Source organism: Canis lupus, chromosome 5 (genome assembly GCF_003254725.2).
Source record: "Canis lupus dingo isolate Sandy chromosome 5, ASM325472v2, whole genome shotgun sequence".
NCBI classification, from domain to species: Eukaryota; Metazoa; Chordata; class Mammalia; order Carnivora; family Canidae; genus Canis; species Canis lupus.
The window spans coordinates 49,932,570-49,960,195 of NC_064247.1; the positions used below are offsets into that span (position 1 = coordinate 49,932,570).

Sequence of the window (27,626 nt, forward strand, 5' to 3'; positions counted from 1 at the left end):
CATTTACTGAAATTAGATCCCCATTCACTGAGTTGGCACACTCAGGACTGTCTTCTCCAGAGGGTTGGAGCCCTGTTAGATGGCGCACAGTTGGAAATTGGTGGCACTGAGTCTCTGCCAAGGCTGGCAGACCTTTAAGATGGCATCTGGTGACCTTTCTGCTGAGCCCCCCTGGGTCCTCCATTTGAGATTTGATGTTCTCGGCAGGGGTGTAATCCAAATCAAATGTGAGATCTGGTGAGCTGGAGTTACATGGGAGGTGGGCCGATGGGAGGTCTCCGCACTGCTTTGGGCAGAGGATGCTATCAGACGCCCTTGCAATGTTTCCCTCTAACCCCGAGACTCAGCTCTAGTAGAGGGTGGCACTGTCGGGCTGGTTTGCAGGAAGAGCCCAGTGTGACAGTGAACAACTGAACAGTTTTCACCTCATTTATTTATCATCCAGCAATACCGTAATCCTCCCTAATTGCTGTAGTTCCAGGATGACACTAAACTCCTCACAGCGTCCCTGAGAGCAGCAGCTGAGGTTGGAAGTACGTATGAAGAAGCTGGTTGTGCCTTGCTTCCAAGACAGTGTTGGTGGCATCTTTCTTTCTTCTTTCGAAATGGCAAACTTCTATTTTCAGTGCTTCAGGTAGATAGTACACAAGTCTAGAAGAAAGAGCTGTGAGTTTGTGAACAGCATAACAACCAGTGTGTGTTGACAAATTGTTTGCGCTAACAGGCACATGCCGTTTCTCAGCTGGGGAGTCATTTTCATGGTAATTTTAAAGTGCTATGTATGTTTTTTTTTTTTTTTTTTAAACAGCTTTCACTTTGAACAGATTTAACAGGTTATTTTTGGTTTTACATCTACTTGTGACTGTTTTAACAGGCAGGCAGATACATTCCACGTTTCTCAGGCAATTCTGTCCTGAGACTGCCCACAAAAGGATTTTGAAGGTGATTAAAGCAAAGCTGATTGTGTTCAGCCAGAGGAGTTAACTCTCTGTCCCGAACCCATTTTTGCCTTTAAATCTGCACTTCCTCCTCCTCTTTCTGCTCCTCACCTAGTGTAAACGTCCATGGATTCTCTCCTGACCCTGCTGGAAGTAAGTAGGCTTCTAAGTGCAAGCAGGCCTACTTATGTTGAAATTCCGGTTCTACTACTGGAAAACCATGTACAAGTGGACATATCACATAAACTCTTTGAATCTTAATTCCTTCGTCCTAATGAAAATAATACAAGCACTGACCTATAGGGTTGATCTGAAGATTGATGTATGTGAATGGCTATAATATGACTGTCATGTAGTTAAATGCTCAGTAATGTTATTTTTGCAACCATCACAAATCATAGTTCTTTTCTCTTATGAACTTCAACAGCACTGATTCTTTGTAACATTCACGTGACATTGATTTATATACTAATTGCGTATGTTTCATAAATTAAACCCATTTCTTTGAACATGTTATAGAAACATAATGTATCTATCTATCATACATACACACATAAAAGCCCACATGATATATATATGGTCTCACTCAATTTTCACAAACGTGATACACCCTTGTAACAAACTCCAAGATAAAACAAAACAAAACAAAACAATAGTATGGATACCATGGAAGGCCCTAGTGTTCCCTTCTGGGCTCTACACCTCTCTAAAAAGGTAACCACTACGTAGAAGCTATCAATCTGACTCCTAGAAGCAAGTTTATACCAGTTGTTAACTTTATTATTTGTGTTATTTTTGGACAGCCAAATTAAGTTAAATTTCTTTAGGTCGGGGATCGTATGTCCTATGTCTCCTCTCATTGGAAGAATTATTTGTTAAATATACACTATTGTTCTCACATTCCCATTCTGTTGTGTTATCATTCAACCGTACTATCTGGAAAATCCCAGCCCTGAATGAGCCCCACTCTCTCCTCTCCATCTCCACAAGGACTCCTAGGAAATCTCAGAAAAGAATATACATCCTCTCAGATTGAAGCCATAAAACTGTTGTCTCCAATCTTCATGGCTACCTGGTTGTACCCAGCCCATCCTTCTTGTTCTGATCAGCTCTTTTCCACTCTTCATAGCGGTTATCTCAAGCCATCTGCCCTTAGCTCAGACTTCCTTCCCTAGCCCTTCCCGCTTGAGAGCCAACAGGTAAGCATACCTTATATATCAAAGAGAAAAGTCAAACCATCACCAAATGTACAAATAAATGTGCCTACATCCTCACTATCTCCCTACTGTACTACCCTGAGGTTTCATTTCTATCTCTGTTCTCCCAATGATACCCCATCTCACTTTGTCAGGGTTCATCATATTTCATCAATAATATCCTCTTTTTCCCCCTGGCTCAATGGGCTCTTCACCACTGGCATTTAATGCGTTAAAGTCCCCACATGATAATCATAAAGCCCCATCTGAAACCTACATTGCACTCCAGTCACCAACTCCTCTCTCTCCTATCTTGCAGCCAAACCTCTTCACAGAGGTCTTTATACTTCTGTATTCGGTTTCTTGGCCGCCTCTTTCCCCAACCCACTTCAGTCTGGCATCCACTGGAACACCTACATGTACAGAGGGAAGAAGAGCCCTAAAAGGAGATTTAGAAGAACTTCTCATAAGGTAGAAGGGAAACCAGGAGTGTAGGGTCTTGGAAGCAAAGTGAAGTGTCTCCCAGAGACGCTGCTTATTTCTAGCATATTTCTTTTTAGATAAACTCTGTACTTTCCCATACAAGCACATATATTATGCACATGCATTTCACATATGTAAGATAATTATTTTTCACTTATTTGTATAACTGGATATGTTCTTGTATCATTAAAATCATTCCTATTTTCATGGCTTTATAAATCCTATCATATGAACATAGAATGAAATACTCAGCATATTCACCTATTACTCAATACTGAGAGTTTAACATTTTTCTTCTTCTCCATTTTTCCCCATAATACACAATCTTAAATATTGACTTAGTAGGTTAAACCATTGCAACTTCCTGACTGACTCTTCATATGTTTTATCAGTTCACCCTATATGAATTATATCTATTTATACGGCCATTAGCATTTGACTTTCTTACTTTTAAAGGAGTTTCCTAAATTTAAAGTGATGTCTTATATAATTGTTTTGATTTGTGAGTCTTTAGTTTTTAAACAAGGTTGAGTCTTTTTAAATTTTTATTATTTCCATTTTCTGAATCATTCCTACAGTTTCTTTTTTTCTTTTCTTTTCTCTGTTTAAGATTAAACTTAAATGGAGAACTACCAAGATTAAAAAGAAGCCACAAGAGGAAGCAGCTAAGGAGAGACACAGAGCAGGACTGCAGCTAGCAAACCCCCTGGACTGGAATTCTTCTTCTTCTAGTTGCAAACACTGAAAATACCCATTAGATTTGTCAGTAAGATATGTGATAAACTGTGGGGTTCATTTTTGACACTCCCATTTTTTACATTAAGGGTATAGGAGCAGATGGATAGATTCTCTTTATGAACATGAGGAAGAGGGTAGGAGAAGTTAAACTCTGAGAAGATAGTAACACAGTCTCTCTATGGTAAATGATCCACACACAGTTAATGTTTACTCCTTCATTCCACCATGCTGAGTTACCACTGTTCACACCACCAGACTAACACCTTCTGCTTCTTATACCAGCCTCGTGTATGCAGAGTCTGCCCTATGAGTAACAAAGTGCAAAACTGTTTCTTCACAGCAAGGAAAATGAGAATTTGAAGGCAGAAACTCAAACAGTACTCCAGAAATCCATGATTGGTGGTGCAAGGCAGATAAGCAGAGACTCCCCAACTCCTACTAATCCTACTGATCATCAAATCAATCATGACCTGGATGATAAGGAAGAAAGCAAGCACCCAGAGAACAACCAGAAACCAGAGAACAACCAAAAATTTCTAGCAGGAGCACGCAGTAACAGATTTCTGGATGGCAAAGTGAGTGACAAATATCCAAGCTTTTCTTGGTAATTGACTAAGAAAAATCAGAATTAGTTTGAAACAGATTCACACCCACACACACTTGTACTAATGGTAATTAATATATTTTGCATAAGGTAGGCTTGGAATTCATTTTTTTAATTTGAAACTACATTTTTAGGTCATTTTGTATATTGCATCCTGGTTGATCACCAGTTGAGTTGGCCAACTGACTCTATTGGTGGCTAACTCAGTGATACTCATATAGTGATACATGCAAATTTGGGTTATGGTGCAAGAGAAAGGTCTGTCTGCTGTAACATTACAGGAATCATTTATTTTCAAAATCTGGTGCAACCGTGTCTACATATCAAAAAATTATCAGCCAAAAATCTTGGTAGAAATATACATCAATGTACTCTTAAGAATCAACCAAACAATTCACAACAAACTAACTTGATAATGATGAATCTATGTGATTAGTAATTTGTAATTAAAACACAAGAATAGCAGTAATTGAAAACTGGATCCAAATCAAGACAAAACTAAGGATTCATTGATAACAAAGTATCATTTCCAAAAATTGCTGAAATTGCAATTAGATGGATACATAGAGTAGGAGTTTTGCAGTGCTGCCAAGCATTAAGTGACAGCCAAATATTTTAGTAGAATACTGAATTAGAGTCTGCAATAAACTCTAACATAACTATTTTTAGTTTATAATTTTAATAGCCCTTACTAAATCACTCAGATACCAGCTAGTCTTTAGTCATCTGAGAAAATAAAAGCCTATGGGTTTGTGATCTTTTGCTCATAAGAACCCTGCAAAGCTTATAATTTAAAGTGGCTAATGGTTTACCAGGGGACTTCAGACCATACTCTGCAAGGTCTAATTGAACATGGGTCCAGAAACAAAAGTGACTTGCCCAAAATGTCAATGACACAGCCTACACTGCAACTTGAGCCTTCTAATCCTCAGTTAATGTGTTCTTTTGACTTTTTGTTGTTGTTAAGATTTTACTTATTTATTTGAGAGGGAGAGAGAGTGCCCAAGTGGGGGAAGGGATAGAGGTAGAGGAAGAAGCTGACTTCCCTCTTGAGCAGGGAGCCTGACACTGGGCTTCATCCCAGGATCCTGGAATCATGACCTGAACCAAAGAGAGATGCTTAACTGACTGAGCCACCCAGGTGCCCCTCTTTTGACTGTCGTATAAGTAGTTCTTGAATTTAAGTTTGGGGCAGGACATAGCACATCTGAAGAGGTGAAATGATTCATTTTGAACTTCTAAAGACCTCTGAGATTTTATGTAATTTTGACTCTGTCATTGATGTATTTGTTATTACTTTGCAAGATGACTTTGGTAATAATATTATAGTTATAAGACCCTTTATTATTGACTGATTACTTTCTGGTAATTTTTATCATTTGCTCCTTGGAATTAACACTCTACGGTAGGTATCAGTGTTTTTTTGATCACTATGGTATGGATGATAAAGCTGAGGCTCAGAAAATTGAAGTCACTCTTAAGTGTAGAGATAAGATGTTTATCCAGTTTTTCTCCTCTAGTCTTTTCTTCCTTTTTTTTTTTCTTAAAATCCTCTTTTTCATTATAAGGTATTGCATACTCATGTACAATTTTGGCAGATGGAGAATATAAGAAAATCACACTCAGGACAAACTCTTAAATAGCATTTACTATGTGCTGGGCACTGTTCTAAGTTCTTTATATATATTAACTAGCTTACTACTCCCAAGCACCCGATGAGGTAGGAACTCTTGTTGTCTCAGTTCATAGATGAAGGAACTAAATAGCAAGATCAAGTGCTTTGCCCTTGTCATAAGGCTGAGCAGTGGCAGAGCCATCATTAAAGCCCAAGTCCTAGGTCTTCCATCACCAATACTATTCATTCCTTTGGATGGATATAACATGGCTCATTTAACTAATCCCTGACTGATGGGCATTGAAGTCATTTCTAGTTTTTCTCTTATAAATGGACATTTGTTTCTTGATACTTCCTCTACCACATCAAGCTGTCCATTTCTGGTATAGATTTTGCATTTCCATTATCATAGGCAGAATGTTCCTTGAGTAAGCTGTTCTTGGACCTCCAAGATCTGGATTCTTTGCTAGCCCTATAGTGCCAGAAGGAGATGATTTGCCCTACCCCTCCCAGAACTCAATGAGGTTTCTTGTAGGAGACTCAGCAGACCTGACACCCAGCCACCAAATACAGCAAGGCCTCCTGGGAGGTGTGGGGCCTGACTAATTGGTTCTGTCTGCCGAGTGTATGGTGCTGGCCTGCCAGATGGCAGCCACAGTTGCCTGATACAGAGACCCTCATTACCACCTTGACTAAGTGGTAAATGGAATTTTGCTGCAGTGAAAGAAGCAAACCAATCAGAACTCCTTCTAGATCCTTCTTCCTCACACATAGATGAAAATAAGCTTTCCTGCCTGGGATGTAACAGGCAATCTGGGCTGCCTGAATTTGCTCCAAAAGAAAAGTTGCTGATAAAGACTGAGCTAACGTGGGTGAGGACAGGCAAGTGTGAAATTCTTTTCTAAATTACAAATCAAATTTGAAGAGTATCATTAGTTAGTAGGAGGTAAGTAGAGCTGAAAATGCTATGAAAACCTATGGTTTCATATATCTGAGAATAGCAAGATATCTTAAAAATCAACAAGTACAAAACTTCACTTCAGAAACGAAGAATGGGAGGCCCAGAGAACTTAAGTGATTAGTTTGAGGTCTCACAAGTCAAGAGTCTGACTCTTCTCAACAGTAACCCAAGAATCTTTTTTCTCCAAATTCTGTTCCTTATGTGTCTTTGAAAATACAAATATCATTTGTATTATTTCTCAGAGGCATCAGCTCTGCCTTCTCTCAGAAAATAAAAAAGAATGTGTGACTAGCTACAAACTCAGTAGCACGGTTTCAAAAATAAAATTAGAGCGAGTTTTTTGCATCTGGCAGCATGAAAATGAAAGTGTTAGTGCTTTAATTTTAATAATTATCATAGTTGATTGGTAATGTGTTCTTTTCAAAGTGCTTTTGTGTGTTTTATCTTAGGTGTTCCACACAGTAGTCTTGTGAGGTAAGTAGAAGCACATGATGTCGTCCTCATTTTGTAGGTGAATAGATAGACGTCAAGGACATTTCCACTTGGCTGTGCATTGGTAGATTCACCAGGTTCAAAACAGAACCTTTTATCCTGTTCTTTTTCTGTGGTCTGTGTCTCACTGAACAATCCCACAATTCTCACAATTATACCAGCAAGAAACCTGGGCACGCTTTCCCCCTTTCTCTCTCTAAGTCTAATATCACTGAGCCCTTTAAACTCTACCCTCTATATTTCTCAAAAATGCCTTCTGCTTCCTCTGCCATCATCCTAGTTAGACCACCATGTACTTCAGCACAGTGATTTTTAATTATCCTCAAACTGGCTATCCTTTTCTATGTCTCCCTCTCTGTATTGGTCAGCTATTATTATAATACTGCTGTGCAACAAATCACCCCAGCACTCAGCAGATTATAACAATAATCATTTATGCTCACATCTGTGGATATGAGTTAAGATATCTTTTGCTTTTTTTTTTTTTTAAATTAAACTTTTCTAGGCTTGGCTCCAGTTGGTAGATTTGGTTCAGGTCTGCTCTGTGTTTTTCTTATTGTTCTGAATCCAGCGGGATCCTCAAAGCAAGTTCTTCTTATGGCAATGAAACATTTCAAGAGGACAGACTCAACCATAAGTACATTTTAAGTCTTTGCATGTGTCATATTCACTAACATCCATCCCATTGGCCAAGGCAAGCCACAAGCCAAAGCACAATACCACTGGGGCAAGGATATATATTCTGCCTCTTTTAGGAAGAACTTCAAAAGTACTCAAGTGTAGCCACTGCTTAAAATACTTAAAACCATTGTTTAATCCCCCCTTACCCCAGTATAAAAGGCAAACTCCTTGATTGCCATTCTAACTCACTACTATCCACTCTCTACTTCTTTCCCATGCCCACCTTTCCCTAAACAACTTACACTTCCCAAATAGAATTCTGTTTCATTGTATCTTCTATGCTTTGCCCATGCTATTCCCTTAGTATGAAAATTTCCCTCTATCTTCATTTAACTCCTAATTACACTAGGGTCTCAACTTAGATAGGTCAAGTCTACTAAGAAGCATCATTGTCTGATTACCAAAATTGAGGTAAGTGTAAATCAATCTGTACATATCCCTATAGCAGATGTTGTTACACTATTAAAAACAGTTGTTTCCTCTACTTTAACATTGTGTGTCAATTACACTCAAATAAAAAAATTAATTAAAAAATTAAGAAGCAATGGTGTGAAGTAGGTGCTAATATCTCCATTTTATAGGTGAGAAAACTGAGACACAGTGACATGAAGTAAGTTGCCAAAGCTCATAGAACCAGTCGAGTATTGGTGGGTCTAGAATGTGAACCTAAGTAGTCTGGATCCACCATACCAGTGTTTCTCAATCTCTTTTTCATTATTGGACTCCATCCTTAGGAGAAAAATTAAAACTTTCCCTAAAGAGAGAGGAATTAAACACCAAGAAACACTGTTTTGTTGAGTAGAGTTGAGCTTTGGAGTGCTGGCAATCACTGAAATATTTTAGAAATTTTTGCTTCCTTAAGGGCAACATTCAGAAAAATGCATACATTATGGTGCCTGGGTGGCTCAGTCATTTAAGCAATAGATTCTTGGTTTCAGCTCAGGTCTTGATCTCAGGGTCCTGGGATCTAGCCCTGCATCAGGCTCTGCACTCAGCAGGAAGTCTCTGTGAAGATTCTCTCTCTTTCTCCCTCTTGCTTTTCACCCCCCCCGCTCACATTCTCTCTCTCTGTCTCAAATAAGTAAATAAATCTTTTTTAAAAAGCATGCACTATATAATGCCTCTCATAAACATAATTTATAGTGAAATTTCTTGCAAATAAATCTTATAAATAAGTGAATATATCTTCTATAAATAAAAAATAGACTTCCTTTTCTCCTTACACAAGTCTGTAAATTTTCCTGAGAATAAGAATTTCCTTGTTCACTTTTTTTTTCCAAAATGCTTCTCTCTATATATTAACCCAAAGCCAACATCCTATTTAATGGATAAACACTAGAGACTTTCACACTAGAGTCTGGAAGAATTCAAGGATATCTATCATTTCCACTGGTTTTTAATATTATGTCGGAGGCATTGGCCAATGTAATTAAACAAAAGAAAGCAATTATAGGCATAATAATTAGAAATGAAGAGGAAAAATTATTTTCAGATGGAAGATTATACATATAAAATTTCAAAACAGCTTATGAAGAAACTACTAAACCACTAGGAGAATTTGGCCAAACATGGTTATATCAATATACATAAATCAGTGGCCTTCACATCTATAAACAAAGACTAGTAAAATGGAAGGCAGCATTTATAATACCAAATAAAATCATAACTAAATTAGCTAAATAAGTAAATAAATCAAATGCAGTCCAATTTAACTAGAAATGTTCAAATCTTTATGAGGAAAAAATATTACAAACTCTCCTAAAAGACACAAGAGTAGATTTGAACAATGGAGGTATAGTACGTTCCTATACATAAAAAAAAGTTAATGTCATCAATCTCTATCAAAATCCCAATAATATTTTTTTGCAGAAATATAAAAATCCATCCCAAAATTCATATGGAATCTCAAGGAATCCTGAAATCCAAAGTAAATCTGAAAAAGAAGGTAGTACAAAGGTAAAATAATAAAAAGAATAGGGTACTGGCCTAATGACATAGAGACCAATAGGATAGAATAGGGATCCACAGTAAATCCTCACATATATGGTCAAATGATTTTTTTTAAACAAGGGTACCAAGATGATTCAATGGGGAAAAGGTGGTCTTTTCAAGAAATGGCACTGGAAAAATTGGATATCCACATGCCAAAGTATGCAGTTGGACCCTTACCTAATACCATATACAAAAATTAACTGAAAATGGATCCATGACTTAAATATAAGATCTAAAACTATAAAACTAAAACAACAACAACAACAACAACAACAACAAAAAACTAAAACTAAAAAAATAAGGCAAAGTCTTCAGATTGGATCTGACAATGACTTCTTGGATATGACCCCAAAAGCATAGGCACCAAAATAAATAATTGACTAATTGGGCTTAATGCAACTTTAAAAAAAATGTTGTGTGCCACAATACACAACTGATTATAAAAAGGTAATCTATGTAATGGGACAAAATATTGAAAAATCACATATCTGATAAGAGATTAATATCCAGAATACATAAAGAACTCAAAAACTCAACAACAAAAAAACAAGCAATCTCATTCAAAAATGGGCAAGGACCTGAATAGACATTTCTTTAAAGAAGATTTTTAGATGGACGATAAGCACCTGAAAAGATATTTAACATCACTAGGACAATGCAAATAAAAGCTATAATGAGATACCACTTCACATCCATGAGGATAGCTACAAACAAAGACAAAAAACAGAAAGCAACAACTATTAGAAAGGATATGGAATAATTGGAAACTCTATGCACTGTTGGTATGTAAAGTGGTACAGCCACTGTGGAAAACAGTGTGGCGGTTTCTCAAAAATATTTAAAAATTAGAAACAGAATAACCATATTCTCCACCTATTCCATTTGTGGATATATGCTCAAAAGAATTGAAAGGAGGGACTCAAGGAGACATTTGTACACCCATGCTCATAGCAGCATGATTCACAGTTGCCCAAATGGGGAAGCAACCTAAATGTCCAACAAAAGGTAAGTGGACAAGCAAAATCTGGGGCATATGCATATGATAGAATATTATTCCAGACTTAAAAAGGAAGGTAATTCTGACATATGATATAAAATGGATGAACCTTGAGGACATTTACTAAGTAAAACAGGGCTGCCATGAAAAGACAAATAGTGTATGATCATAACAACAGAAAGAGGGATAGTGGCCCCAAGGACTTGGGGGAAGAGGGAATAGATGGATAACATTTAGTTATAGAGTTTAGTTTGGTGTGATGAAAAGAGCCATGGGGATGAATGAGCAAATGGCTGCATAAAATATGAATGTACTTAGTATCACTGAACTATGCTCTCAGAAATGGTTACGATAATAAATTTTGTAATATGTGTTTTACCACAATAAAAAACGTCATGAAAGAAAGTTAACATCATGATATCAATCCTCCCTGAGCATAACATGATTCCAACAAGAATGGTATTAGATTTTTGGAACTAGTCAAATTGATGTGTTAATTTAAAATAACAAACTAGAAAGAATAGTCATGGATAGAAGAGCAGTGGGTGTAGCATTAGCAAATATAGAATCTCTATATCTAAAATAATGTGATTTTGGCACATTGATAGGAGACTAATGGAATTGAAAAGAAATATCAAGAAACAGACCTAATGGCATATTGCAGTTTTGTATTTAATAAAGATGACATTGCAGATTAGTAGGAAAAAGATGGACTTTTTAATTAGTAATGCTGAGATTATTGGATAGCCACAGAGAACATTTTAAATTGGGCCTCTCGTATATTGTACACACATACAATGTACACTGAAATACATTCCAAATGGATATCAGAGGTTGAAATGTAAAAAAATAAACCTACACAATAGTGCAAGAAAATGGTGCAAGAAAATCTTCTGTAATCTGAGATGAGGAAATTTTCTCAACTGTGACTCAAAATCCAGATACCATAAGAAAAAAAGTGATGATTTTGACTATATATATGTAGCCAGAACCATTGTGTGCAAAGTGTACATATATACCCAACAAATTGAGGGGAAAAAATCTGCAATTTATATCATAGATAAATATATCCCTAACATATAGAATCTTCTATCAGAAAGAAGAAAGAAAAAAAGGCATTAAACTATTAGAAAAAATGGGCAAATCATAGGGATGGTTCATAGAAAGACAAATGTAAATGGTCCTTAAGCATACCAAAAAATATAGCATTGCTCTTAATAAAAGGAATATAAATTAATACCACCCTGAGATATAATTTCTCACAATTACATTGGCAAAAGTCCAGAAAATTGACAACATACTCTGTTGGAAGGTAGAGGACATTTAAAGTAGAACTGTTTTGGCAGGAAATTGACAATAATTAGCAAAACTACATATGCACTTATTTGTTGACATGAAAAAAAAATCTCACTTTCAGAAAACTATCACAAAGGTACACTGGAAAAAAATGTTAGATTTATGCAGGAAGTGCTCATTGCAGCATTACTTGTTATTAAAAAAATAAAACAAAACTATAAACAACCTAAATTCCCATCCATAAGGGACAGGTTGAATAAATTACAGTACATCCATACAGAATATTATAAAAGCTTTGTTTTTTTAAAAATATTTTATTTATTTATTCATGAGAGACACAGAGAGAGAGAGACAGAGACAGAGACAGACACAGGCAGAGGGAGAAGCAACCTCCATGCAGGGAGCCCGACTTGGGACTCCATCCCGGGTCTCCAGGATCACACCCTTGACTGAAGGTGGCGCTAAACCGCTTAGCCACCTGGGGCTGCCCTATAAAAACTTTAAAACTGTAAAAGGGTACGAAGACTATCACAATATATACAGAATGTTAATTTCACTATCATTGTATGAAGTAATCTAACTAAATCTAACATTAATTAAATGAAAGAAAGTGAAGAAAATATATAGGTTCTGCTTTGAGGTATCTATCTACCTATCATCTCTCTATTGCTTATGTTTTTTAAAATGAAGGAATTAATAAAAAAGATTTTAAAACATGGTTATCTATTGGGATAAAGGGAAAATGTTGGAAGGATCAAGAATGGAAACAACTCATCTCCAAATAAATCTTTTTTGTAGATTTGGCCTTGGAACTGCATAACTATTTTACAGAAATATAAAACAAATTTAAAAATCAAAAAAAATCAATTCCTAAACTCAAAAACAAAATAAGTCTGCTTTAGTTATCTATTGCTGAATAACAATATTTGAAATATTTGATGATGTTAAGGAATCACATTTTTAAAAGTATTAAAATGTTATCATAGTTATATTTTCAAAGAGTTGTTATCCTTAAGGTAGTTATCAAATTTTAGCATGCACTACGAGTACTGGAGGGCTTACTAAAACAGATTTCTGGGGGCACCTGGGTGGCTCAGTGGTTGAGTGTCTGCCTTTGGCTCAGGGCGTGATCCCGGGGGTAGAGTCCCATATCAGGCTCCTGCCAGGGAGCCTGCTTCTCCCTCTGCCTGTGTCTCTGCCTGTGTCTCTGCCTCTCTGTGTGTCTCTCAATAAATAAAACCTTTAAAAAATAATAAAACAAAACAGATTTCTGGACCCCACACACAGAAATTCTCATTCAGTGGGTTTAGGCTGGGTCTCAAGAATTCACATTCCTAATATATTTCTAGGTGATGCTGAGGCTTCTGGTCCAAGGACCACACTTTGAAAACCACTGCTTTATAGATGCATACTGAAAAAATATGGATGAAATAATACACCATCTGTGGTTCACTTCATTTCTGGTGGCGGGTGGTGTGGATATAAATAAAACAAGAATGTCAGTTGAGTTGATAATTACAGCTTGGTGATGAGTATATGGAGTTCCATTATACTATCCTGGGTACATGTGCCTATGCTTTAAGTTTTCCATAATCACAAGTGAAAATGTAAAGAAAATATAGATTTTTACAAATATAACTAAAATACTCAAATGATTAATTCTAATACTTTACTCTTTTATTTAAAGTATATATTAACATCACATGTTAAATCTATTAATTTGGAAATACTGTTTTTTCTCAATTCTACATTTCTTGAGAAATCCTATCAAGCTTTTTATATGCATCTTTCTCATCGTATTTATTATCACTAGCATCCCTTTTTGAGCCATTTAACAGCTTTCTAGAACACATCAACACCTTGGTCTAAAATGTTGAAGAAACAGAACTTTTCAAATTTGCATTTGATGCCATCTCTGCAGATTTTCTCCCAAGCCCCAGCTATGCATTGCACAATATTAAGACAATTTGTTGTGTTCACTTGTCTTGGAGGGAAGTGTTCATGGATTCCACAATATCACCACTTTAAAATAATTTATAAGCTATCTTTTAAAAAAAGACTTGTTTATACTCCCAACACTTGCAAGTTTCCAACACCTCAAGGATTACTAAATCTGTGTTACATTTCTGTGCATCATTTGTAACAATTCCTCTAGGTAAATATCACAAAACTAGTCTTCTGCCCCAAACTCATTTCAGCCTATTGTGTCATCCACAAGCACTATTTTGTGATTCAAAGTAAAGCAAATGACAGGAACTTTTATAGATACTCTGGCAACTCCTGAAGTCAGAAACATGATGATTCCATTTTATCTTCTTTGACACTTTGTGGATATACTGTTTTGAAAAACAACAGCCCAGGGTGATTGATGTCAGTGAAGAGAGAAATCCGGAAGCCCCGCATAGGCTGGGCCTGCACAAGCCATCATCACCATTCTGACATTGTGTTTCTCTATTTGTTCTTCCAATCTGGCACCCTTCTTAGGTGCTGGGAGTAAGCAGGATACAAAACAATTCTGGCCCACACAGAGTTCACACTCTATTGGAGATATACAGCAAGGAACAAACTTTTGGAATTTACAAAATGTTTAAATACATTATAATAGTCATTGCTCCAGCAGTCCTGGGAGTAAAGGCTATAAAATTTATTCTGTGATGCTTAGGCTGAAAGATCTATGAGGGCAAGAATCATACCTGCCTTGTTCACCTGTATCTGTAGTGCTAAAAATAAAGGTGCTCAATAAACTTTGGTATTTAAATGAGGAAAGGGACACCCCTCCTTGACTCCATTGGGATGATGAAGTATTGATAAATGCAGCTTCAGAAAACTATAATATAGACATGTAGCAATTCTCAGAGGCAGAAAAATATGTATGTGTGGCTGCCAATGGAAATGTTTAAATTGTAAGTAATTTCCAAAGAAATATATTGTTCTAAGAAAATGTTCTAGGAAACACCTGAAATGCCTAGCCAAATATTTCATAGGATGAATCTGCTCTGTGGACTGAATGAATGTGGAATCTGTCTCCTCCTGGGGTAGTGGTAAAAAGCAGGGTTCAAGTCTTACCTGCACAATTTACTTGGGGGTAAATTTTGGACACTTCTGACCTAGTCCTGGCTCTGCTGAAAACATTTCCCCATGGCCCTCAGGAGAAAGCACAGAGGCTAATACGACTTGAGGGTTCACCCCCTTTCTCCTATCTCTCTCTACTGCCTTATCTTTTGCTTTTCTCAAAACTTAAACTATGCTCTGGAAGCATCCATCTCTCTCTTCAGAGCCTGTGTGTACCTTTGAGGTTTTCAATACCCAGCTTTCTTTCCTGGGCCCTTCCTTCTTCTCTTCTCCCTCTACTCATTAGCCTCTCCATATCCAAATCGAACTCATCTTTCAAGCCTAGACTTCAAGGTCATTGCTTCTGTATCTGGCCCACCAAGTCCAGGTTGAGTGGACCTATGGACAGTTCTGACAGTGACCCTCACTACTCCATATCGTTCTGTCACAAGTGCTTGCTGTGACCCTCACCATCTGCAAACCCTATGAGAGCAGGAGCCAAATCTGTTTTGTTCACTGTAGGGCCCATCACCCTGCCTGGCCCAGGTTAAGCAAGCCATAAGTATTTCTTAATTTATATTACTTCTAGGTAATATAAGCTTACTAAGCTTCTGAAAGCCTTGGCTTTCAAAATATAGAAGGGTGCTAACACTACCTGCTTTATAGGGTCATTGTAAAGATTAAACCGAATGTTATAAACAAAGCATCCATATGGTGCCTTGTACAGAGTATGTGCCCAATAAACATCTTGCTGTCTTTATGCTTATTCTAGAACTCTCTCCTGCTCACTCTTCCCACTCTAGAGAGCCTCTTGATTTTTCTTTGAAATACTTCATAACTATAAAGCACCTGTAGGTTGCTATTCACACTGACAGGTTATTTCACAGAACCATCAATTGAGGGCAGACATTCCATTTTCAATTAATCATTTTGTTAATTGTCTCCTTTCCATGATCTGATATTAAAAATACCCATGTATCTCGATTTGTACCCCAAATGTTATTTTTATCTGGTATGACAAGGAAACAGAGTGACAACTGCTTTTGAAAGAATAGTTTCTTAAAATATCCATGAAAAGGGGTTAAAATTTCCATGAAAAGGGGGCAAGCCACACCACATAGGAACACATGGGGATGTTCTATGCTCAGTCAGGAGGTAGAAGTGAGCAGAAAGCACAGTCTACAAGCATTACTGGGGTCTCCACAGGAAAGGCAAGGCAGAGTAGGGTAAACAGTTTAGGACTGGCAATTTTGAATAAATGGCTCAGGGGCTGTCCCTAGTTGTCCAGTATCTGGACTGTGTTGATTTTGGGCAGGGGATATATTTGCTTTGAGAGAAATTAGTTAACCCTGGGAAGGGCAGTCTCTTTCAGCCAGCAATGCTATCCAAGATGTCAAAACATCATAAAATATGGAAAATTAAAAAAAAAAAACATCAGTAATATACCATACTCCATTGCAAGAGGCAATGGTACTTCATCATTGACCTTTGTTCCATCATTTAGTCTATGGTAACCTTTAATAACATTGCTCTTAGGATATAACATCCTGGGCTTTTTAATCTATTTTACTCCGTTCTTGACAAAACTCAGTTACCTTTGTTGCCCTTCCTCAATTGGCTAATTAAAACAGCCTAAGGGGGTGCCTGGCTGGCTCAGTCAGTACAACATGTAACTCTTAATCTCAAGGTTGTAAATTCAAGCCCCATATTGGGCATGGAGCCTACTTAAAAAAATAAAAATAAAACAGCCTAAAGATACCCTTATCTCTAATAGGTTTCCACATTTGCCTATAAATACCTTATGTTATACCTATTCTTCCTTTGTCTGTCACAGACACCTTCTTTCTCACATAAATGACGCAGCATTGTTTTATTGTTAATATATTTGTCAGACATGTTAATTGAATAATGCTGAGATTGATGTTGAGGCAGGCTTTCTTCTTTGGGGACTGAATGATTCAATGACTATATGGGCTGAAGTCACTTGGAACTGGGAATGTGTTTTAAGAGATTGGTTCCTTATTCATATTCCCTCTTCTTTCCTCATTCGTTTCCCTCTCCTCTTCTGATCCTTACTACCATTTGTCTTTGTTTCTTTAAGATTCCCAGCCAGGCAAATGTCTATTGCAGCTCGGTACCAACTGGAGACCAGTCTCTGTCCTATATCCATGGTCTCCCCAGGAGAAACATAAGAGACTGGTCCTTGGAACGGATGGCAAGGGGCAGCTCTGACCAACCTGAGGTACCTGTACTAAGACTGGACTTATTTTCTATTGTGGATGATGGGTATTATTTGATGCCTGTAGATTTTAATGTGGAGCAGATAATGAGACAGTTCGAGGATGGATTGGAGGACATCAGAAGCCATACATCCAATCAGCCTCCAAGAAGCTCCCTGGTAACTCACAGGCATACTGCTAATGTCTCAACCGAACTTCTCATCTTCCTCCTACCTTCTTCCAGCTCCAATGGGTCTCTAAGAGATCCAATGAGTCTCTAAGAGTTGGCATTCTAAATTCCTTTATAATTAAAAAAATATTTACAGAAGACCTATGATATAACTTATATAACCCAGGGAGCCTCCTCACAGAGTATACGCTCTGAAATGATTTGCTTCTTTTCTTCTCCTGAAGGCAATGGTTCCAAGCCATTGCAAACTAATAAATACACCCAGATTGAACACTTGCCCTGGGTGTTATCAACTTATCCTGCTCTAGGGTAGACCTGAAAGTGGATACCACTAGGCTTCTGTTTTCTTGCATTGGCCTTCAGCCTTTTTATTTTAGAACCATGTTAATTTATTGTTGCTATTGCTCTTTTGTCAGGATTTTGGCCAGAAGCCAAGTGGAACAAGAGAAGATGCTTTTCTTCTTGCCCTGGTCAGAAGAGAACTCAGATCATGCCCCTTGAATGCTGGCTTACTAGAAAAACTTCAGAAAGAGCTGATGACCCTGGATCCTATCTCTTCAGGATTTCTTCTCCAATCTCAACTTAACTGCCTTTTCTTGAGGCATGAAGTCCCTCTACAGTTACCAACAGTCAAGATCCTTTGCCAGAGATTTTCTAGGCGGGACACTCCAGAAATGGTACAGCCATGTTGCTATTTTAAGTGTGGGTTCCTTTTATTTATTTAACTTGAATCTACCAGAGTCATGTAATTAATATCTTTCTTAAAAATAATGTTTACTAAAATAATAATAATAATAATGATAATAATAATAATGTTTACTATTGAACCCTACGATATAAAGCTTATTTTTATCTATATATGTAAATTTCTAGTCAGAATACATGAAAATAGAAAATAGATGTTGGTCTATTAGCCCTATTTGATTTCTTTTTAAAAGACTTTCCTGTCCTGACTTTCCTAGTCTGCTCTTAGCACTTTGGGGTAGTTACAGATTTAGAATAATGGGCTCACTTGAGTCTCATTTATAAGTTGATCAGTCTGTAGGCTCTGAGGTAAGACTGGAGAATTTGGCTAGGATATATCAGCACAGTTCCTAGAGAGTTAAGGTGGGAGGTATTTTTGGAATATGACTCACCACCATTTTACTAATTAGAAAACTGAGACCCAGAGTGGAGTAAGGAAATTGCTCAGTGTACCCAGAGAATTAATGCCAAACCCAGGGCAGATATAAAGGCTCCCCAGTGATAAGTCCAGGGTTCTGCACTTTCCAAGCTTACATTTGTGGGTGGATACAAAGCACAGTCCAAATGTAACCAAATTCGAAAGCTAGAGAAGAATATATCCTACAACAAGGAGAGGTAATAGCAATGGGTAAATCAGGAGTGGGCATGAGTTGATAGAAAACCAGGCCAAACTCAACCTTATAGAGGTAATCTGAGAATTTAATAATATAATAAATGTAATTGGGCAGCCCCGGTGGCGCAGTGGTTTAGCCCCACCTTCAGTCCAGGGTGTGATCCTGGAGACTCGGGATCGAGTCCCATGTTGGGCTCCCTGCATGGAGCCTGCTTCTCCCTCTGTCTGTGTCTCTGCCTCTCTCTCTGTGTGTCTATGAATAAATAAATAAAATATTTAAAAAAATAATAATAATAAATGCAATTTACCTGGTCATGTGCTTAGCATTTAGTAGGTTCTCAAATAAATGTTAGTTCTCTCCCCTGCCCATCTCTAACTATAAGTAGTTATATGTTGATGATAATATTTAACAATACAATATCAACTTAGTACAACCACTATGAATCTTCAGTTTGATCAAATTCTCTGGTCTGAGGCCAAGTTTATATCAGAACTTTATATAGCTTCCTTCCCCACCTGTTGCCCCCTCCACTACCCTGGAGTTGTCTACCCACCAGAATCCCTAGGATGTCACCCAGACCAAGAGTGCAAATGGACAACATTCCTTCAGTCCTTTCCCTTGTAAGAAAAAGGCGAGGGGTCCTTGGGAGTTTTCACTTAGCTTAATAAGGCCTTGCCCTCAAATAATCTGAATATATCTGCTAGATATATCTAAATAAAAGCCTATTCTATATATTATAAATATATAAGAGATGTGAGAGAGAGAGAGAGAGAAGCTAGAGACAAGATTAGGCTGCAGTAACAAATAGCCCTAAAGTTCCAGTGGCCCAAAACAACAAAAGTTTGTTTCTCACTTATATTTCCATAAGAAATCAGCCATAGTATTGTCATTATCTTAGCTCCAAAACCAGACTGATGAAGTAGTAACTCTGGTATATTTTTGGACTTGCTGGCAGAGGGGGAAAAAAAGAAATCTCTGGAGGGTCTTGTGTGAACAGTTTAATCCTCAACCAGAAGGAGCACATGTCACTTCTGCTCATAATTCATTGGCCAGAACTGTTCTCATGGCCCTACCCAACCCCAAGGCAAACAGGAAGAGAGAATAACAGGAATATTTGGTAAAAAGCACTGATAATCATTATACTCTATTTTTAAGGCCAGTTCAAAAACTTTTAATAAGTTTTTTTTTTTAAACTTGATGTATTTATTCAAGAGAGAGGGAGCACAAGTGGGAGGGGCAGAAGGAGAGGGAAAGAAAATCTGAAGCTGACTCCACGCTGAGCTTAGAGCCCATAGTTGTGAGATCATGATCTGACCTGAAACCAAGAGTCAGATGCTTAACTGACTGAGACCCCCAAGTGCCCCTTAATAAAATTTTTTTAATTAAAATATTCCCAAATACTCTACCTCAACAGGTATCTCCCTATGGGCATTTCTTTCTCTTGCATGTACACTAAATGAGGACGTTCTGTTTCATATCGGATTTTCAGGTGAATTATGGAAAGGTCCTCCGGTTTTTAAAAGCTGCCACTTCAGATGATCCGAAGCAAAGCACAAGAGCTGTGGGCAGCAACCCAATGAAAACTCAAAGTTGTCATCATCATAGCCAAAGGTACTTTCTTTCTTTTCTTGGATATAGCCTTCCTAAACTTCTAGAACTACCAGTGATTTTGGAGACCCTTCACCCAAAAAGCTCACCCAATGTAGAATCACTTTGTAGAATCACTTCACCAACACTTGGCTTATGCTTATCATTTCCTTTCCTCTCTCTTGTATGCAGACCAGCACAGAAAGTTATTTGCAACAATTGCATGGGTTTCTTGAGATTAAGCATGTGTCTTTTTTTGTGAGGTTGCCATGTGAAAGTGCAAACCTTCGTTATGGAATAAAAAATGACTGTATACTGGTGCAGAGCTCCAGTCTATACAGTGTGATTCTGGAAATACATTCTGTCAATGAATTCCTGGCTTACATGTACTAGCAAAGAAAGGTTTCGGGTACAAGAATCAATAATCCTTTCATGTAATCTCGAGGGAAAGAAATGACACAAAGTAAAAATAGAACATGAGGAATATCTTAAAAGATGAGGCACAATAAAGCATGATAGTGTCTGTGTTCTCCAAGAAAGTTGACAAAGTGCAGTGGCTAGGAGCATAGCCTCCATTACCAGCAGCCTAGGCTCAATTCCTGTTTCTGCCATTAAGGGCTCTGTAACCTTGGGCGTCACTTACGCTCTCTGTGCTTCCGTTATAAAATGGAATCCATAAGAGATTTCCCTTCACTTCGTAGATGTTAAGAGTAACTTAATCAATTCATAGTTCTTAAAAACAGTATCGGATACATAGTAAATGCCATATAAGAATTTTTTTTGTACTATTTTAAACTATTCCTACCAGAAGACACTCTTTTCAGTTAGAAACAATGGGACATAGTGGTTAAGAGCCACGGTATTGTAATTTATCACTTCACTCTCGGAAAGAAGTTTCCTGTAAAAATGTCCCCGGGCCAAGCATTAGACTTGATTCCTTTCTACAGTGTGCCCTTTATGTGCCTTTTTATATTCATTGAATACCAGCTGCTTGCCAGACACACCTTGCTGGGCACAGTGAATCCAGAGGTTGGCAAGGCCCAGTCTTTCCCTCAAGGCTCAAAGTGCAAAGAAAGATATGTGTACACCAGTCAAATATCTGGGAACAACTGTCCTACAGAGGGCCATAAAACCCCAGAAATTTTAATAATCAGCAACCACACTTCATAAAACACTAACCATGAGATTTGGGCCCTGAAAGGTAGACTATACACTAACATACATGGCTACCCATTGACAGATAGGGGTCTTATGAGTCCTGGGCAGCCCTATACTAAGTTGTATCTCTCTGTGGTATGGCCCACAGTCCTTTCCTTGCCTGAAAGCCATTGTACTGGTAACTAGCCACTTGACATCTGAGGTCAGTAATAGTGTCTGCCCTGGCCAACTCGGTGTCCAGCATGGTTCCTGGCACATGGGAAATGCTTGATGAATACTTTTTTAATGTAATTGGCACCTCCAATTATCCACTTGCAGGGACATCTGGATGCCTACTCTATAAAAAAAGGTGCACAGAGAGATCACTTTGAACTCATCAGAGAAGGTGCAGCTTTATACAAACCAAACAGTATGTTTGTGGAAGTGCAGAACTGATGGCCTGTAATGACCCCAGGCTCTTTGTTAATTAATGTGCTGCTCAGGAAATGGCCCTCCCATGTTCTGCAGGTAGAGCCGTTAATAGGGCAGCTCTGTGATGTTTAAAAAGCCTCCAGCGTCACCAGTGGCAACAAGCGTGGCAACAGCTCTCATTACCTAAGTTGGACCAGATGAAACAAACTCCTAAAGCAGGTTTCCTGAGAAACCCTACCAGCTGAAGCAAATGGGTTCCATACAACCCCTGCCCATTTAGGACTTGCTGTTCAGAGACAGGGGCCAAAGCCTCACGAATTCCTACCCCCAGGAACTGGCATTGCAAGAAAAGGAAAGAGGAAGGAAAACTTGTGTGATTCAGATCTGGGACAGATCCATCTATCTGATTGGCAAGGCCTGGGTCATGTGCTCTCTCAGCAAAGAGAGACCAGTAAAGCACAGGGCTTGCATTTTCCTCTGCAAGGGTGAGAGGCAGACTCCTAAGCTGGAGAACTGTCTGGACCAGGAAGGAGGATGTAGAAACTATGTGACCGAAACAAAGACAAACAGCCACTCCTTTCCTGGACCAAGCTTTCAGAAAATATGAGCTGTTAGGCCAAAACTTGAGTTAAGAATCATGAGTAAAAGGAAGATAACAGGGGCACCTGGGTAGTTTCGTGGGTTAAGCAGCCACCTCTTGATTTCGGCTCAGGTTGTTATCTCAGGGTCCTGCGATGGAACCCCTTGTCAGACTCTGTGCTCAGCAGGGAGTCTGCTTGAGATTCTCTCCCATTCCCTCTGCCTCCCCCTAGGCTCTACCCCACCTCAGATACTCCCTCCCCACCCCCTCAAATAAAATCTTTAAGAAAAAAAGAAGATACAAAAAAAAAAGAAAAAAGAAGATACAATATGGCCTTTAGTAAAAGTTAAATACATATAAAAATAGTCAATTCCAAGTACTGTACTAGATCCCCAGAATATAGTAAGAAACAAAACAAACCAGACCCACATCTGATGGAGCAGTCTAGTAAGGAAGTCAGACATGAAGCAATAGCTAAAGAAATAAACATATGATTGCAACCTGAGACTTATTAAGAAAAAGACAAGGAACAATGAAAGAGGTGATCAAGCAGCCGGTGCTGAAGCATCGTTGAGGGCCAATTAGGAGCACCCTTCCCAGGTTCTCATTCAGTGACATCCTATTGGTAGCTTGAAGTCAGCCATGGTGGGAGTTCTTACACCGTGAAAATTAGTGATGTTACAAATTAGGACGTTATCTTGGAGAGCAGATTGTTAAAGTTTACTGATTTAATGTTTCCTGAAAGGAAGCTGATTTACAGAAGTGAAGGTTGGGGGATGTCACAGAATGTCCCTGTAGGAAAGTGGCGCTTTATATTGAGACAGTGGAAATTAGGGGAAATGTCACTGCCAAGAAGATCGCACATCATTTGGATGCTAAATGAGTAAACATCTCAAACTAGTTTCATAAAATAAATGACTATAACACTTTGTCACCCTGTGGGTTTTCACCTATTTTTTAAAGTAACAAGAGTCCGTAAGATAAACCATTTTAATAGTTCCAAACATTTGAAAAATCATTATTCCCAAAACTTTTCTGGGTTTTCCAGATACAAATTGCTGAGTCAAGGATAACATGGGATGTTCACTTGATCCAAGATTTCCTTCTATAGAAGTTCCATGGTTATAGGAATCTGGCAGGATCTGCTCTGCTTTGCCTGTGCCAATGAACAGTTTGGAGATGTGATTTGCTGTTCATAATTATCTGGGCTCAGATCAAGCAGTGAAAGTAAACTATTGTGGCCACTTGTAATTTTTTCTCTCAAGCTGTAAAAAGGGGTGAGAGAGTAGATGACAGATTTGGCGTTATATTCTACTTGAATTGGTTGGAGCCTCCTGGAGCAGAGACTCTGGTGTCAGTAGAATGGAATAGATTGGAAACAATCTATGAAATCTCCATGCACAGACCCCATGACCAGGTTCCTGAGATTTAGAAGACCTTACTAGGTGGGTTCTCTGGTTTCACAATATATGTCAGTGGTGAGAGATGTGGTATGAAAACGCATAGCAGCTTTGGGCGGGTCATGCTTTCACAGTCTATCTTTCCCCTGCCCTTCCAAGCAGGACCACTCTTCACGATGCCAGCCCTCAGTCAGAAGTGAGCCAGAACCTGTTGGAGATCTTGAGGGCACTAAGGACAACCAGTGGCAAACTCGACATAGAGGGCCTCCGCCTGAGTTTCTGGAAAGAAGACCGCTCTTTCTCTGGCTCCCTGCCCCCACCCAAGGTAACCAAAACTAGAGTTCAGGTGTGTTTGTCTTCAAAGGCTACCTCAGGGTCTATCAGGAAGCACAGTTATGATCTGTGTTCTGCCTGTGGATCACATTATATTTGTTTTCTATGCCTGAGAGGAGAAAAACAAAAGGAATTGTAAAATGTGTGGAATTAGTGGAATTAGTCCAAGAATTACTTACACTAGGATATATTCTATGTTAATAATAGCGAAGATGACAACACCCAAATAATATTTGACAATGGACAACAAATATTTTTTTCCAAGGCCAGATGTTCATTTCTTATACCCTCTACCAGCTTCCAGTGACATGAACATGGGGTATCCCATTCCTTAGGAGCATCCAATTTTAGGAACTAATGTGATTTATTGCTGATAGAGATTAGCATGCTGTTTTGGAGCGTTAACAGTGCAGATGTGTTTTATGGAACAGGATCCAGAACCATACTAATTCAATTGTTGTCTTTAGCTAAACAAGCCCTAGTCATGAGGCTACCTCAGACAAAGAAGAAATAATAATTATGTCTATTACTACAATTCCGTTAATGACAACTTGTCACCACCACGCTTTATTGAGTTCCTACTAAATGCCAACCCCTGCACTAAATGCTTTATTTACATTATCTTATTTAACATTTGCAGAGAACTGCAAAATCCAGATAGATGTTATAATACCCATTTAATGAAAAATACTGCGTGTCAGGTCAATTGAATCACCCAAGGGCCACAGCTAGCTAGCAAGCACCAGAGTCAAGGTTTAAAGTATAGAAGAATACTGGAGATTGAGAGCCAGAATTGGAACTCTATGAGGCCAAAAATATCTGAAAGCATCCATTGAGTCAGGATATAAGACTTAAGATTCCAGAGGAGTAGAAGGGATTTAAAATTACAGGGGGGAGGGGGCGGAGAAAGTGCTATAGAAAAGATTAGAAAATCTTTCACTTAGGTAAGTGGGTTAGATTGAGAGAGAATTAAAAGGAACATATGATGTTTACTAAGGAAGCAAGGACATAATATGCTGAAAGTAGATTCTCATTCCAGGACAGAAGCAGCTTTCTCTATGCTTTCATTACACAGTCAGCTAACTATGCAAAGGCAAAGGTCATGACAGTGTGTACGTGTGTATGTGTATGTGAATATTACACGTGCAAGCATGTTTCACTAGAGAGACAGAGAGAGTATGCTACAGGAGATTCCACACAACATAAATGGTTTTTATTAAGTTCATAAGATCAGGGGAAATTGAATAAAAAGCAACAATTCTTTGTTAGATTGGAAATTACAAACACCATCAATGAAATTTGAAAGTTCTCAGGTGATACTTGTAGAATAAAACATAAATAACTTGTGAATCAAAACAAATTTGCTTTAATTCTTTGAGTCTTCAGATTTTTCCAAATGAAAAAATACTTGGTTTCAAATACCTATCTCCTGCATCTATTGTGAGGATTAAACAAGATAAGTATGTAAAGGCATGCTAATATGTGAGGCACTCAGTAAATGTTAGTTTCTCTTTCTTCTAATAAAAATAAATAAATAATAAATAAATAAATAAATAAATAAATAAATAAATAAATAAATAACAAACAAACGGATTTGGTTGAATTATTACAACAGCCCAAGGAAGGAGGATATTTCCAGGGTCAAGTGATGGCCACATTGAGCACTGGCTATCAGAGCTGGTCCTGAAAGCTTAAATTTGTGATTCATATCTAAGGAAATGGGGCACATTTTCCTTGAAGCTGGTCTCTCTTGAGCCATCTGGCATCTCTTAAGACATCTGGAACTCGCTCAAAGTATATTGCAGTCTGGGAGGCATGTAAAATAGAATTCTGTTTCCCCAGAACGTGAGACAAATTGAGGCCCAAGGGACATTGGATACAAAAGCAGCAGCAGCTGCACCCCACCATTCATGTTCCTGGACACAGGACTTCAGGGTAGGCTGGGAAAGGCTATGAGTTGGGAGGGCTTCTCTTTTTGAACAGCAATTCTTAATCTCTTTGGAATGTAAGGGAAAGAAAGAATCACAGACCTCCTTAAGTTTCTCATGAAATCTATGCACCCTGTGCCCCTTTGTGTGGGGCTTGGGGAAAGGGGCCGTCCTTACAGCCATTTCAGAGGGCTCACAGATCATCTGTAGTTTCTCAGATAAATAAATGCAGTCTTGAAGGATACTCTGTGGATCTTGCCACTCAAATGAATAAAATTTTGCCATTCTCATAGTCAAAAACACATCAAATACCTACCATCCTCATTCTGTAACTCACTCCTCCTGTTCCTCTAGCACATCTTTGATGCAACAATGGCTTCTGGATATAGCAATGTAGATCCATATCCAGTGTTCCGAGCACTATGATAAGACACTAAGGACAAGAGGCTCTTATGATTTCAGTTCCTGAGTTCTCCAGGAACTCAGGGGAAAAATGGCATTCTAAACATGTCACAGTTCTGTATGACAGATGCAGTACCTTGGAGCACAGAGACAGAATAACTACCTAGCCTGGCTCAAAACCCCTCCAGGGTAGATGGTGCAGATACTAAATCCTAGAGGACAAGTGAATTGGACAAAGAATTAAGAGGAGGGGCAGGAGAAGGGATGGGAAAGGTATTCTAGGTAAAAAGAACAAGAGCAGGACTCATTCAGGGACACATTAAGTCATTCATATAGACAGAACATAGTGGGTGTGTGGCAGCTGGGGATGGTGGGAGATGCTGCCCACGTTGATGTTAGAATGGAAGGTAGGAGCCAGTTCATGAAGGGTCTTTCTAAGGGGCTGAACTTTATCTTGAAGGCCCAAAGGGATCATCAAAGTATATTAAACAGTGAATGATATGATTAAACTTGAAATTTAAAAAAATACTCTAGTGTAATATGAAGAATTAGAGGCAAAGAGACCCTTTAGAAGGCTAGCCAGCAATTCAAGCAAGAAATTAGGAGGTTTTAAGCCAGAGCAGTAAAAGGAGAGATATAGATGTTAAGGAGGTAGGAAAGGAGGTCTTGACAACTAACTTAGAAGTGGGCCCTGATTTAGGAGGAATAAAAAAATGACTCCCAAGGTTCTGGCTTTGTCAGCTTGGTAGGTAGTGATACCATTCTCTGTGATAGGAAACAGACAAGGAGTAGCTTTGGAGGGGTGGAGGATGAGAAGTTCAGTTTTAAACACATTGTACTCGCTCAGTTGAGAGATAAAAATCTAAATAATGATTTAAAGTTCTTCAATATACAGTTGAAGCCGCAGGAATAGTTAGGGTTACCCAAGGACATAATGGAAAGTGAGAAGGGAAGGTAGAGGAGGACACTTATTGTCAAGAAGTAGGTAGAAGAAGAGAAGCTGGCAAAGGAGACTA

General features: G+C 38.3%; 1 protein-coding gene and 1 long non-coding RNA gene across 12 annotated transcripts in view; one reads left to right on the top strand and one right to left on the bottom strand.

Annotated features, from left to right (window-relative positions):
- Positions 1-27,626, top strand: part of C5H1orf87 (chromosome 5 C1orf87 homolog) — a 78,577-nt gene that overhangs the window by 13,692 nt on the left and 37,259 nt on the right. For 9 of the 11 annotated variants that reach the window (XM_049110361.1, XM_049110370.1, XM_049110369.1 and 6 more), the window contains exons 3-7: positions 3,696-3,930; positions 17,146-17,286; positions 17,870-18,130; positions 20,301-20,422; positions 24,107-24,272. In XM_049110361.1, the coding sequence (XP_048966318.1) occupies positions 3,696-3,930; positions 17,146-17,286; positions 17,870-18,130; positions 20,301-20,422; positions 24,107-24,272 (925 nt within the window). Of the gene's footprint in view, positions 1-3,233; positions 3,384-3,695; positions 3,931-17,145; positions 17,287-17,869; positions 18,131-20,300; positions 20,423-24,106; positions 24,273-27,626 lie in introns of those variants that run through there. The other 2 variants (XM_049110368.1, XM_025427842.3) reach the window with 2 other exon arrangements.
- LOC125755131 (uncharacterized) lies at positions 416-26,654 on the bottom strand. Its single transcript, XR_007410821.1, has 3 exons — positions 26,525-26,654; positions 18,954-19,063; positions 416-651 (listed from the first exon to the last, which is right to left on the bottom strand). It is a non-coding gene; the product is annotated as an uncharacterized LOC125755131 (long non-coding RNA).